The sequence below is a fragment of the Athene noctua genome, chromosome 2 (assembly GCF_965140245.1).
Source record: "Athene noctua chromosome 2, bAthNoc1.hap1.1, whole genome shotgun sequence".
Classification (NCBI taxonomy): Eukaryota; Metazoa; Chordata; class Aves; order Strigiformes; family Strigidae; genus Athene; species Athene noctua.
Genome location: NC_134038.1, coordinates 167,762,288 through 167,774,624, shown reverse-complemented (window position 1 = coordinate 167,774,624; position 12,337 = coordinate 167,762,288). Strand labels below are relative to the sequence as shown.

Here is a 12,337-nt window from a genome sequence, read left to right as displayed (position 1 = left end):
ACTTTTAAACAAACAAAAATGCTGAAATTGTCAATTACTGAATGGGTCAAAACAAACTCTTTGAAAATACAAACCAGCATATGTGGCCTAATAAACAGAATTTTTCAAGTCAGCTGCACAAGGGTCTGTATACACTATATATCGTTATATACAGATCTGTATATTAATTTCGTTGGGGCTACCAAGATTAGACATAGGACTACTTTTCCTACTTGACCAGCTCCTCACTTTGTGAAATTCAAGTACTAAGTAGGTATCTTCAAGATTGCAGACTTCAGCAAACACCATCACAATGCAATTTAACAGCTCTAAACTGTTTCTAAAGAGAAATGAAAGGGGATTTATTACCTGCTTGAGAAGTTATTACATTTCTCAGTGAAAGGATGACAGCAAGTATTCCCAAATTTCCCATCCACTTCGTAAGTCTCTCCTCATTGTCCCTATTAGAAGAGTTTGGTGGTCAACACAAAGAGACATTCATGTTTGGAGAATTATGTTTTTGCAGGTGCTCACAATACATGATCACTTGAAAGGCTGGGCGCTATCAGGCAAATAAACCATTACACTTACTTTAAACTACAGCAACCTAAGCAAATATTACACTGCAGAAATCGCTTTGCTGGATTGTTTTCCAGCTTTCTAAAATACCAGTATTACCCCAGATACCTAGCACCTCTCCTGGAGCGCAAAACCCACGCAAACCTCCTCCTGATGCAAGAATCAACTTCCACCAAGACAAACGTGCAGGGATGTTACCACCAGCCATTCCCTGCCTGCATTCCTCCCACCGACACAGGCGACTGGGGCAGCAAAGGCAGCCCAGGCACTCGAACATGCCAGTTGTACACACCAGAGCACTGCAGCAGCCGCTGATCCCCGGGGCTTCCAGGTCCGGTGGCGTAGCCCACACGGTGCTGAACCAGCGCTGCCACCGCACCTTATTTACCTCCTCGAACTTCGCTGCCATGGGACACACATGCTACACACCCCAAGTTACTACACGCACACCGAAACTGTTGCCGGGCTATGGGTAGCGTCTCTCCTCCACCCCTTGAAGCTGCAGGACAAAAACAGCAGAGAGAAGCGAGCTGATTTCAGGCTGTGGGCAAGGAAGCAGCCCCTCGAGACAAACTAGCAGCACTGGCATTAAGCGATTACTCCACACAGCTATTGCTAGACAGAAGAGTCTCTAAGCTGCACCAACACCACGAGAAACAGTACAAATTGCTTGCCCTTAAATGTCACCTCCTGTTTTCTTCAGACACACACCCTTTCAAATACCTCTGCAGCAGCTGAAATCCTCCCCTAGTAAGCAAAGATTTCGCAATGCCAAAGGCCCTGCTACAGAAGTGAAAGAAACACCAAGCTTACATTTTTAGTCGTCTTGCTTTACAACCAGTCTCAGCCATGTAATGTCTGATGTCACTGGAGTACCAGTATGTGGAAGTACTATGGGAATTGTAGTCTTTCCTTTACTGTGCAATAGCTACAAGGTACGGGATCTAGGACTGCAACTGCAAGCCTTAGGAACTGTCTCCTTCACACAGAGGCTTACTGCCTGCAAAATCCAGCTGAACTGCTTTACTTAGCCGGGAAACGCTTCTCAGATGGAAAGAAGAAAAGCGTGTAGGAGGTTTTGAAATTCACCTTTGCTTCCCTCCCATACAAGAAGTCATCTCCAAGCAATTATTATCAGGTGATCCCCTAGTTCCAAAACCATTTAGGTGGCAATCAGAAAGCAAGACCCAGCAAGGAAATTTTAATTGCTACAATATACACACAACATAACGTCGTATTTAACGTAAGTACAAGAGTTCTCACGACAAGGTCATAGTCTCTTGTACTGCTGGGATTTTGGTATCTCCACATGAAAAAAAAAAAAATTCACTGGCATTAATGTTTTTTTGTCAGTGGTGATGGTGCACCTGCCACTTTTGTACCTCTCTCCCCACTGAAAGCTATCATTTGGATCGTCCCAGCTAAGTAGCTATGAAAGACCTGCACAGAGCGAACAAATCAAGCTCTGTGTTTCCCGTAACAAAAATTAAAAATAAAGGTTATTTATTTAAAGGCTTTATTTCATACTGAAGTGCTGTACCTGACTTAACCTTCTCCCCACTTTTAGTCAAATATCTCATAGGCAGTTACATTATTATCACCTTTTACACATTTTTTCCTCAATAAAGTCATTATTTTCCCACAACACTTTGCCTTAACTTAGACAGGGCCTTGATCCTTCCCTCACATCACCATATTTTTAATGCTAGAAAAAGAATGAAGAGATATAATTTAAGAAAATTAATAAATCTGGAGACAATGGAACAGAGTCATTTTCATCTTTTTGAAGAAAACAAGAAAAAAGCCAGGTATAATATAATATAGTTCAGTTGCTGGGAAGTGTAGTTCATCATCAACTATTATTACAAAGCCTCGAGACTTGAAAAAAAGAGAAAGCACAGCACTAAAAAGTTCTGACTAAATTTAAAAAAAAAAACCCTCAAGCTGTCCTTCAACATACACTTAAGACATCCGAGTTAAACCTAAAGATACGTTGTTCACACTCTACAATAAAATTGTCCCAAAATTCTTCTTACAAAATATGAGAAAACTCCTGTGACAGCTCTAAGTGTTACGGCAGAAATCAGAAAACCATTTAGTCTTAAATTCTTCAAAGATTTAATTCAGGCAAACCACAAAGAAAAGATCTTAAAAGGGAGGGGGAAAATACCCAACAACTTTCTCCAAAGTTTTCTTCTGTTCCCAAGGCATTTTCACTAAGTAAGTAAACAGTGCCTTGTTCTGCAAAGTCCTTCCCTCACCGCTATCCCATTAAGTGCTGAAATACACTGCGGAGTGCAACGCAACACTAACCTTTCCCAAATATTAAGAGTATTCCATACAGCTTTTCTGACACAGCAGTTAATAGGAAATGAGGCTGCTCCTCCCTAAAAAGCTCGGCCCTTGTTTACATTACTGTTGTTCTCCCTCCAGTTTCTCTCCACAAATCTGTAATGGCATTCAGAGACGGTGACTGTTCTCCAGCGTCTCTAGCTGTCTGATGTCAGCACAATTTGCAATGAAAACATATACAAACATGACACAGGAAGTTTTCATACCATTTCCACATTTAGGATTTTGGAATAACATATTTGCACCAGTGCTTCCAATAGGACACACTGAATTAAAGTGTTTTTCAAGGAAAAAAAAAAAAAAATCAAAAACCTGAAGCTATGCTCTGACCCAGGATTAAAGAAAACAGAGAAATCCCAAATGTTTCCAGGGTTATGCCAACACAATACTAAAGTACGTGCCCTAGTTTTAGTGATACGAGTAGACCCCAACAGCTTCAAATGAAGTCTGACAGCAGAATTTCACACTAGCTTGGCCTGGGCAAGACAGAGGAGAAGAGAGGAAATCCAGACATGAAATCCACAAAAACAGTTTAGGCATAAATTATTTCCACTAGCTTGAGAACAGTGTGTTACTGAAAAAACAAGACAGCCTTTTCTGAAGGGCTCACAGTCTTTGTAAAAGCGAAATACTGCAGAGGCAAACAGCTGAGAGAACAGTTTGAAGTCAAAACCTAGCGTATCTCTTTGCTACCACCCAGTAGAAACTGCGCTCCCAACAATATACTTAGGAAGCAGCTAGAAGTAGTAGTAGCTACACCCTCCTCACAAAGTAACGTGCAAAACCAGAGCGTGGCTTCAGCAGCAACGGCTGTGAACAAGGGGACAAAACGTGCCGAATTCCTCCCCTGCCCTGAAAACGCTGGGGAAAACAAGCCTGCTAGAAAAGCAGGAGCCACAACAGGTTCTGTGAAGAACAAATCATACTGGCGACTCTCAGCTGTGCAGGATTCTGATACCTCCTGGAGATTTCAAGTGTTTCAGCTACGCGTTAACAGGGAGCAACAGACTCGAAGTATTAATAAAGCTACAAATATCTGTGAGGAGTTTTTAAACTCGCTAACTTTGAGTGACTCAGCGTGAAGATGCCCACAGACAACCTCCTGGTGTCAACCTGGCCTCAGCAGTGTGAATTCATATGAGTAATGGTACATTTAAAATAGCAGATTGCAGTGATTTTAATAACATCTGTTTGTACAGTAGACACGAGTATTAGCAGTCATTCTTCCGGATCATTCACCACACCAAGACAACTTTTTTTTGGCGTTTCAGTATGACAGGAAATGTAAAAACTGTAACAAAAAAAAAAAAAAAGGGGGGGGGGGAAGAAAACAACTCCTTTTTCCTGAAACCAAACATTTCAATGTATTCCCCTCTGCAGCCTCAGAAAGTGATTCCTGTCTTACCCTACGGGGATTTCGGGTTATAACACTTTGCTTACTTCACCGCTCTCTTCTGCTATCTCTCCGTGCAGAAACATCACTCATTTTTGGTGTGTCAACACGGCTCTTCTGAGCGCGCCCAGACCTCTGACAGGGTGCACATGACAGGCAGCTTCATCCTTTATTGACATGGCTCCTCTCTACCGGCAACCACAGGGCTTCCCCTCTCTCGGAGGGAGCCCGCCGGCCCCGCTGCAGCTCCGCCGCTCCTCACCGGGCGGAGGCCGGTTCCTCGCCTCACAGGAGCGACGCGCCTCCCCTCCTCCCCGCCGCCGCCGCTCACCCCCTCAGCTCCCCGGTGGCCGGGCGGCAGCGCTGACGCCTCACCTCTGCCCGGGCAGCGCCGTCAGGCCGGAGGGCCGGCGGAGGGGCGGTCCCCGCCACCATCTTATCCTGCCTCTCGCCTCCCGCCGGCAGGGCCCGGGCGGCGCGCGACGACAGCACCGCCCCCCCCCCCCTTCTCCCCCGCCACCCTTCCCGCGCCCCGCGCGCGCCGGGGCGGGAAGAGCGCGGGAAGGGGAAGGGGAAGGGGCACTCGACAGAAGCTGTATTCAGCCTGCGATAAACACCTGGGCAGGTGACCTGACAGCCCCCCGCAGTCGCTGTGTTCACCCCGTGCTGAGGAAATCACGAAAACCTGACAGAATGGCACCATAAAAATGTCTCCGTTTCCCTCCCGGGGCAGCCGAGGGGCTGTGTGGGCCTGGTGCTGGTGTTTTACTTGTCAGCATTTCCTCCTTGCTGCAGGAATGGGTTGTTAGAAGTGCCGGTGAGGACATTTCAGCCCTTCGGCTGATGCGACGCACAGGTGGATGGTCATTTGCCCCTCTTTTGGCTGGCGCCGCGGTGGCATCGGTGGGCGGTGGAGTGGAGTTCCTCCTCTGCTTCACTCCGTCCCACCGTGGCTGGAAGAGATTTGCTTTGTCATGGATCCTCAGCGAGGCGAACACCCCTGCAAAACCAACCTCGTACCAGCACAGCCCGGCCTTCCAACCTCATCCAGACTAAAAACGATGGAGCAGGCTGTGAGGGAGAATAAAAAAATAAAAGGATAACAGGGATTAGGGCTGCCCTCTCCAATTTCTGACACATATTTTCTCCAGAAGTGATCTAGCACCTCTTTTAGTACCCACCTTATTTTGTGTCTAACCACCCACATGTGTAACCTGCAGCTGTTAGCAACAGAAAGGCCTTTCAAATAAATGAAGAGACAAAAGAAATTGTGTGTCCACCAGAAAAAAAGAGATGCAGGGCTTGCCCTGACAGAAAAAACGCAGTGTTTATTCAGGCTGTGTGCATACCAGTACAATATAACTACACTGAGGAGACTTTGCACAATGGGTGGCAGAGAGGAAAAGCTGCTTCTGGCAAAGCAGCATCAACACGGGCAGCACAGTCTTGCCTTTGTCACGTTCGGAGGATCCAGAAAGGGTGAAGTACTGCAGTTTCATTTATTTTTCCAGCAGAAAGACTTCGTTAACAATCTCAAACCCGACAAAGGAGTGATAAACAGTGCAATGACTTCTTGTCAGCAAGCAACCCAAAAAAGTAATCTTCACACAAAGTAAATAAAAGGTAGCATCTCTTCTCTTTCAGACAAGTGCCATTTAAATTACTGATACAATAAACTTTTAATGAGATATTCCACAAACTCATTTTACAGCAAGCCTAAAAATTTTAACTAATATCAGAATTTTTCACAGATAAATTCCTTTCACAGTAACAGCAACACAGTGGCAGAATGTGCTTTGGACGGCTTTTGTCACAAATATGCATGCAAGAGGTTTTTCTTTGGTCTGCATGGGATCTCACCTGCTCACCTCTCTCGTTGTGCCCTTCCGCACACGCGCCATTCCGAGAGCGGGCATGCAATCGATTTACTGTGCTACAAAAATACACAGGGCTCCTGTAAATTACTGCAGGTTGACAGGGTTAGGAGGCATAGAGCTGGTTGACTTTGGGAGAGCAAAGAGGAACTGTAGAAGCAAGAAAAAGCAAAGACAGAAGAGCAGCAGGAGCCAGAAAAAAGTAGCAAAGAAACCCTCAAGTACTGGCCTGCTCTGAAACCCCCCAGGGGATGGTGGATGGAGAAAACCTCAGCTAGAGACGGTAGTAGGGACAGGTTTTTGTAGGAGGGGTACAGAGAGCTCTCAGCTCTCTCAGAACAAGTGTCGCTGAGAAACAACTGTGGTGAAAACACTCCCTGAGGAACAGCAGGCTCAGCCAAAAGCATGTGTGGCATTAACCCCTTCTCCAGGGAGTGCAGCTTCCCCCTGGGGGAAGTAGCAAAGGTCAGCGATGGGGACATGCTGCCCCTTTTGTGGAGGGATTGAAGTAACCCCTGCTTCGGAAGGCTTCAGGATTTTTCTACAAGATGACAAAGCAAAGATGCGGATGCCAAAAAATATCCACCACTCCACTGTTGTTGGCAACCGGAGGGCATGTGCTTCTAGCCAGAGATTATGCTGCCAGGCACCAGCACAACAGTCACACCAGGGCACGCACCAGTGCCCCTTGTTTCGGTAAAATACCCCTCTCCTCTCTGAAACAGTTGGAGCGAAGGAAGCGAGCACGACCGAGGAGGTCAGGAGCAGCGGAGGAGCTGGCAGCTGCTGGCTGTGCTCCCTCTGCCGGTGCTGAAGCGGGGGACTGGGATGTCTGGGAGCTTTCCCACCAGAGATGACTTAGTAAAATCAAGGTCTGGAATGTGGAGCACAAAGTATTCCTTTTCCTGAACACAATTAGCAGTTAGAGTGGTGGGAAAAAACCCACCCAATCAGCAAGTTTAAGAAGCAGCTCAATGCAAGGAGCCATTTGCAGCGAACACTTTAGCCTGATTATTTATCTTATGCAAGGTAAGAGCGGCATGCCCTCCATTAAAAAAAACCCCACAATACCACAGAACGGTTATTCTGAACAGAAACATCAGTGCGTGCAATGGTGAGACTCCTGCTCCCATTGCTTGCTTCAGTCTGAACACACAACTCAGAGCACGTCTCATTCAGCGAGCGGTGGACTGAAAATTCAGCAAAAGCCACATGGCACTCCCGCAATAAATACAGGGCACTCTCAAAAAAAAGGTGTGCTTCCCTGCCTACCCTGCACAGGTCTCTCCACAACGCTTAAGAGATTATCCTCAGCGACCTGCCGCTGGTTTGGGCTCCTGCTTAGTTCTGATTTGAAGAAACCTGTAATGCCCCCGCCATATCGAACACCACAAACAACAGCCGAAGGCAGAGTCGCCTTCCCCAACATATCACACAAAATATATTCTCAATAAGGCAAATGTGCAAGTGGTGGTTCCTTATTTATTTACTGGCAGGTTTTGGCCACCACTCAGGTATACTCGCAGTGAGCTTCACTTTATCACCCGCTACGTTTAGGCAGAGCGGTTCATTTATATTAGCTAACCTCAGCAAAGCTATACCAAGTTCACCTCCTCCAGCCCGGAACTTGCCGGCTGATTTTCCCGATTCAGTTAAGATCTCGGCACCCTCGGGAATGCTGTCCTTGGGAAGAGGAGCTGAGAAGTGGACTGGCAGCAGACGTTTGCGAATGACGCCCATGTGGTGGGTCCTGGCCGTCAGCTCCTGTCCAATGTAACAGCCTTTGGTGAAGCTGATGCCATTCATGTAGGCCAGGTTGGATTCCAGCGGGAGGGCTACTCCAGGAGGGAGATCTTTCACACCTTCGGGAATTCCTAGGAGAAAAGTAAAACCAATGGTAAGATCTTTGGTAAATAAATGTGGTAAGATCTTCAGTATTTAAGATTTCTGGAATATGCCTCCTCTGTGAGTTGTAAAACCAAGAGAATGCCTAAGAAACAGTGTGAAATAACAAACTTCCCAGTATCCAGTTTGGGCCTGAGTGAAACCATTAGCCATAAATGATGTTTACCGTTAAGGGTACACTAGAGCCTAATTTCATGAAGTTTACAGCACCTTACAAGCACACCAGTGGAAATTCAAAGCCCCCAAAATGATGCAGACTACCATACAAAGGCATCAATGTACATGTAATGCCAATGGCAAAATCCTTCTCACCCACACCCCGCAGACATTACTATGACAATATGAGTTATTTTCTTCAAGGCTAAAGAATGTAAGCTGGACAACTGTCTTTGTTAAAGCCCAAATGCTGAATGTCTGTGTAAGTAGTTATTCCTTTTGTGACCAATGACACAAAAACAGTCTTTCTTTGAAGCAGAGCATTGGACCCAGACTTCCGCACCAGCACAGTAAGATAAACGCTGGTGTTTCAGGGAGGTGGCACATCCCTGCAGTCCAGCCCACTCTGACCCGTTAAGAGATTCATTTTCCAAACCAGATGGACTCAGGTTTATGCAGAAGACCATCATCTTTCAGTCTGCCAATTAATTTAATCCACTGTCTGCGTGGGCACAGTAAAATCGGTGGGAGCTCTGTGCAAGCACAGGGGCTCCCATCAAACGCCTGCCCCTTGGCCTCTGAGTTAACTCTGCAAATCCAGTCATACATTTTAGGAAAGTACGTTAGGGTGCTTCCTTTTCTTTCCTTAGCAACAAGGAAAACACACAGATTATGTAATCCTAAAACAAAATTACTCAAACCACAGAAGTTTCCCTCTCAGAAAGTTAATAATCCTCTCTTTCTTTTGCTATTAGTGTTCCTGACCCACTGCTCTGTAATCTTAGTAATAGGAGACTGTACCGAAATACTGATTCTGCCACCAGACAGAACTATGATTACCAGATCACTTTTATCCTCAAAGTAGCAATTTATTAACAAGTTAAACACATTTAGAGGTACCAGTGCAGCTTTTATAATTTATTCTGCTGTTTTATATCAGCATATGGACTCTGATAATAAGATGAAACTGTGATAATACATAAAAAAAATTCCCAAAAATCCAGTGACACCGTGTTAAAACAGGACTTGGCTTTACCTTGTTTATACCTGTGCCTGTGGTAATCCTGAATATTTCCAATATGACTCCCTGGGATAATCTCTGATGGATCTGCTCCTTTTTTTGTAATCAGTCGCCAGCCCATGACTTCTGTTCTGGGGTCAGGAGTTAAAATCAGAGCCTTGTCTACACATTTAGTGAGGGAACTGGCAATGTCTTCAGCCTGCTCCCCAGGGATGACAGCCCACAAAGCAAGGTCAAGGCAAGGGGTAATGTTTACTTTCCTCCGGATCTTGTACAATTTCAGATGTTTTTGTATGGCATCCAGCACGCTGCTGTCATACTCCAGCAGGATGTGTGGCTCTTCTTCTGGACTCTTGTGAAGCCTAAAAAAATTACATCTACAAGGTCAGAAAAACAAACCCCGACAGCAGCAGAAGCTAACAGGCTTTATCTTGATCCTAGTGCAAATCCAGAGATCTGGGGAATTCCACTGAAGGCTGCTGGCAGACACAAAAGCAGCACTCAGCTCCCTATAGTGAAATACTTGAACTTTTTCAGCCATCTGGTTCCAGTGTTTTCAAGCAAATACTGCTCTCACCTCTCCCAGGGACAGAAATAGGCCTGGCCTTTCAGTTTTCTGTACCACTCACCGAAAACAAGGTGACTTTCACAAGGAGGACAAGCTTCATTCAGCTGTGCCTTCTATTAGTTACCACACCACTAGTGGCTGACCTGGCAGTGTGTGAGCCCGATTTTTCACTGACTGCCGCTACCCCTCATCGGGTGGCTAGATGGTATAATTATTGTATGGCACATGGCGTGCCGCCGTGTCTGTGACTATAGCCCCTGCGAGACAGCAAAAACCGCTTGGTTCAGATATGGCCCAATATACACCTACACAGCACGCCTGGGGGCTGCCCTGGGGGCTGATATCACAGAGTCACCTCCGTTGGAAAAGCCCTTGCAGCTCCTCCAGACCAACCATGAACCTCACACTGACCGTTCCCAACTCCCCCAGACCCCTCAGCGCTGGCTCAGCCCGACTCTTCAACCCCTCCAGGGATGGGGACTCCCCCCCTGCCCTGGGCAGCCCATTCCAACGCCCAACAGCCCCTTCTGCACAGAAATCCTTCCTCAGAGCCAGCCTGACCCTGCCCTGGGCAGCTTGAGGCCATTCCCTCGGGGCCTGGCGCTGGGGCCTTGGCTCCAGAGACTCATCCCCCCTCTCTGCCCCCTCCTGGCAGGGAGTTGCAGAGGGCCAGGAGGTCTCCCCTCAGCCTCCTCTTCTCCAGACTGAACCCCCCCAGTTCCCCCAGCCGCTCCCCAGCAGACCTGTGCTCCAGACCCTGCCCCAGCTCCGTATATCAAAAATAATTACGCTTTTGTGCTGGGGTAACTCACAGGGATTGCAGCCAGCGATAAAAACCATAGAGAGTAAGCGCTTTTTTACACGTTTAATTTCTAAAGGTGATAGAAATGCCTCAGGGGCTGGCGTGGCCGTTGACGGCAAAGACCTGAGAGCGCGGGAAAGCCCGCGCGGGCCGCGCGCCCCCGTTTCCACGGCAGCAGGACACGCCCCCTTGCCGGCAGCGGCGCCGCCCCGCCCACCGCCGCCCCGCCTCACCTGTACAGGATGACGTCATAGAGGCACCGGCCCTGGACGTTCAGCGCATGCGCGTAGAGCGCGCGCGGCGGCGGCCCGGCGGAGGGGGCGGCGCCCGCCGCCGCCAGCCGCGTGACGTCGTTGGTGAGGAGCCCCTGGAGGAAGAGGGCGGCCTCGGCGCCCCGCACGCCCAGCAGCGCCCGGCCCAGCGGGAAGCACGCGGCCGCCCCGCTCCCCGCTCCCCGCCGCAGCCGGCGCAGCCCGGGCAGAGCGGTTATTGCTGCCGCCGCCGCTCCCGCCCTCACCAACATGGCGGCGGCCCGGCCGGAACGCTGTCACCGGGCCTGGTCGCCGCGCGCTGCCGCCGCCGTCGCCATCTTGTGTGTGTCCGCGGGGAGGGCGCCGCCTGCTGGCGGGGAGGAGGGGGCGCCGCGGGACCCGCCTTTTCCGCCGGCTCCGCCCCCTCCCGCCCTTCCCGAAGCCCCGCAGCGATCGGGCGGGAGCGCCCGCGGCTCGGCCCCGCTGCTGCGGCGAGAGGGAGGAGCGCTCCGCGGGGCCCGGCTGCCCCTGAGGGAGCTCCGGGGGTTCAGTCTGGAGCAGAGGAGACTGAGGGGAGACCTCCTGGCCCTCTGCAACTCCCTGCCAGGAGGGGGCAGAGAGGGGGGATGAGTCTCTGGAGCCAAGGCCCCAGCGCTAGGCCCCGAGGGAATGGCCTCAAGCTGCCCAGGGCAGGGTCAGGCTGGCTCTGAGGAAGGATTTCTGTGCAGAAGGGGCTGTTGGGCGTTGGAATGGGCTGCCCAGGGCAGGGGGGGAGTCCCCGGGATCCCTGGAGGGGTTGAAGAGTCGGGCTGAGCCAGCGCTGAGGGATCTGGTGGGGTTGGGAACGGTCAGTGTGAGGTTAATGGTTGGGCTGGAGGAGCTTCAAGGGCTTTTCCAGCCGAGATGATTCTGTGATTCTGTGAAATGGCCTGAAATAAACCCACCTACTGCGGTTTTGGTGGGGGCTGCCCAGAGAACCTCTCCCCTTCTCTCCTGGCTGCTCTCGGCGTTCCTGCCCCTTTAGTCATTCCTTCCCCTGCTGAGGCTTTAATCCCCTGGAAACCGCAGGCAGGGTACGTACCCATTCCCCTCCAGCAATATTTTGGCTAGTGCTCTGGAAAACGTTGCTGCTCCAAAGGTTCCTGTTTTCCACTCTGTTTTAATGCTCCGTTACTTCTGTTTCTGTAGGACCCATCAGGTGCCCCCATCCTCTTTTAACACTCTTGGAAAAACAATAACTCTTTTCTGGAATAAATTATATTGTTTGACAGTGGGAATTTCTACTAAGTGGCACTGCACAGAAATAAAATCCCTGTGTTAACAGCATGGAGCTGAAGGTGCTGTTTGTTCCCTTGCCTCTTTAATGTTCATTGGTGCTATGGGAAGAGGACTCTGAAGGACCCGTGTAGCCCCAGGTTTAGCTGCAGCTCCTTACGCTGGAATTCATCCCACAGTTG

At 49.1% G+C, this 12,337-nt stretch overlaps 2 protein-coding genes across 6 annotated transcripts in view; both read right to left on the bottom strand.

Moving 5' to 3' along the window:
• LOC141957201 (uncharacterized) overlaps positions 1–4,463 on the bottom strand; it is a 28,038-nt gene extending 23,575 nt beyond the window's left edge. The window contains exons 1-2 of one of the 3 annotated variants that reach the window (XM_074898216.1): positions 851–923; positions 349–440 (exon numbers count right to left, since the gene is read on the bottom strand). Coding sequence is in view for 1 of the 3 variants with exons in the window: in XM_074898215.1 (XP_074754316.1) it covers positions 4,351–4,389 (39 nt within the window). In the remaining 2 variants the exon portion in view is untranslated. Of the gene's footprint in view, positions 1–348; positions 441–850; positions 924–1,371; positions 1,406–4,350 lie in introns of those variants that run through there. The other 2 variants (XM_074898215.1, XM_074898217.1) reach the window with 2 other exon arrangements.
• A 1,129-nt stretch (positions 4,464–5,592) lies between these two features.
• Positions 5,593–11,227, bottom strand: IBA57 (iron-sulfur cluster assembly factor IBA57). Of its 3 annotated transcripts, none has more exons than XM_074898212.1 (3): positions 10,863–11,227; positions 9,275–9,621; positions 5,593–8,051 (listed from the first exon to the last, which is right to left on the bottom strand). In XM_074898212.1, exons 1-3 carry the CDS (start codon positions 11,150–11,152, stop codon positions 7,660–7,662), a joined length of 1,029 nt encoding a protein of 342 aa, XP_074754313.1. In that variant the 5' UTR covers positions 11,153–11,227; the 3' UTR covers positions 5,593–7,659. The 3 variants fall into 3 exon arrangements, with proteins under 3 accessions (XP_074754313.1, XP_074754314.1, XP_074754315.1); XM_074898213.1 differs by having other exon boundaries at positions 9,275–9,609; XM_074898214.1 differs by having other exon boundaries at positions 11,147–11,218.
• Positions 11,228–12,337: the final 1,110 nt, after the last annotated feature.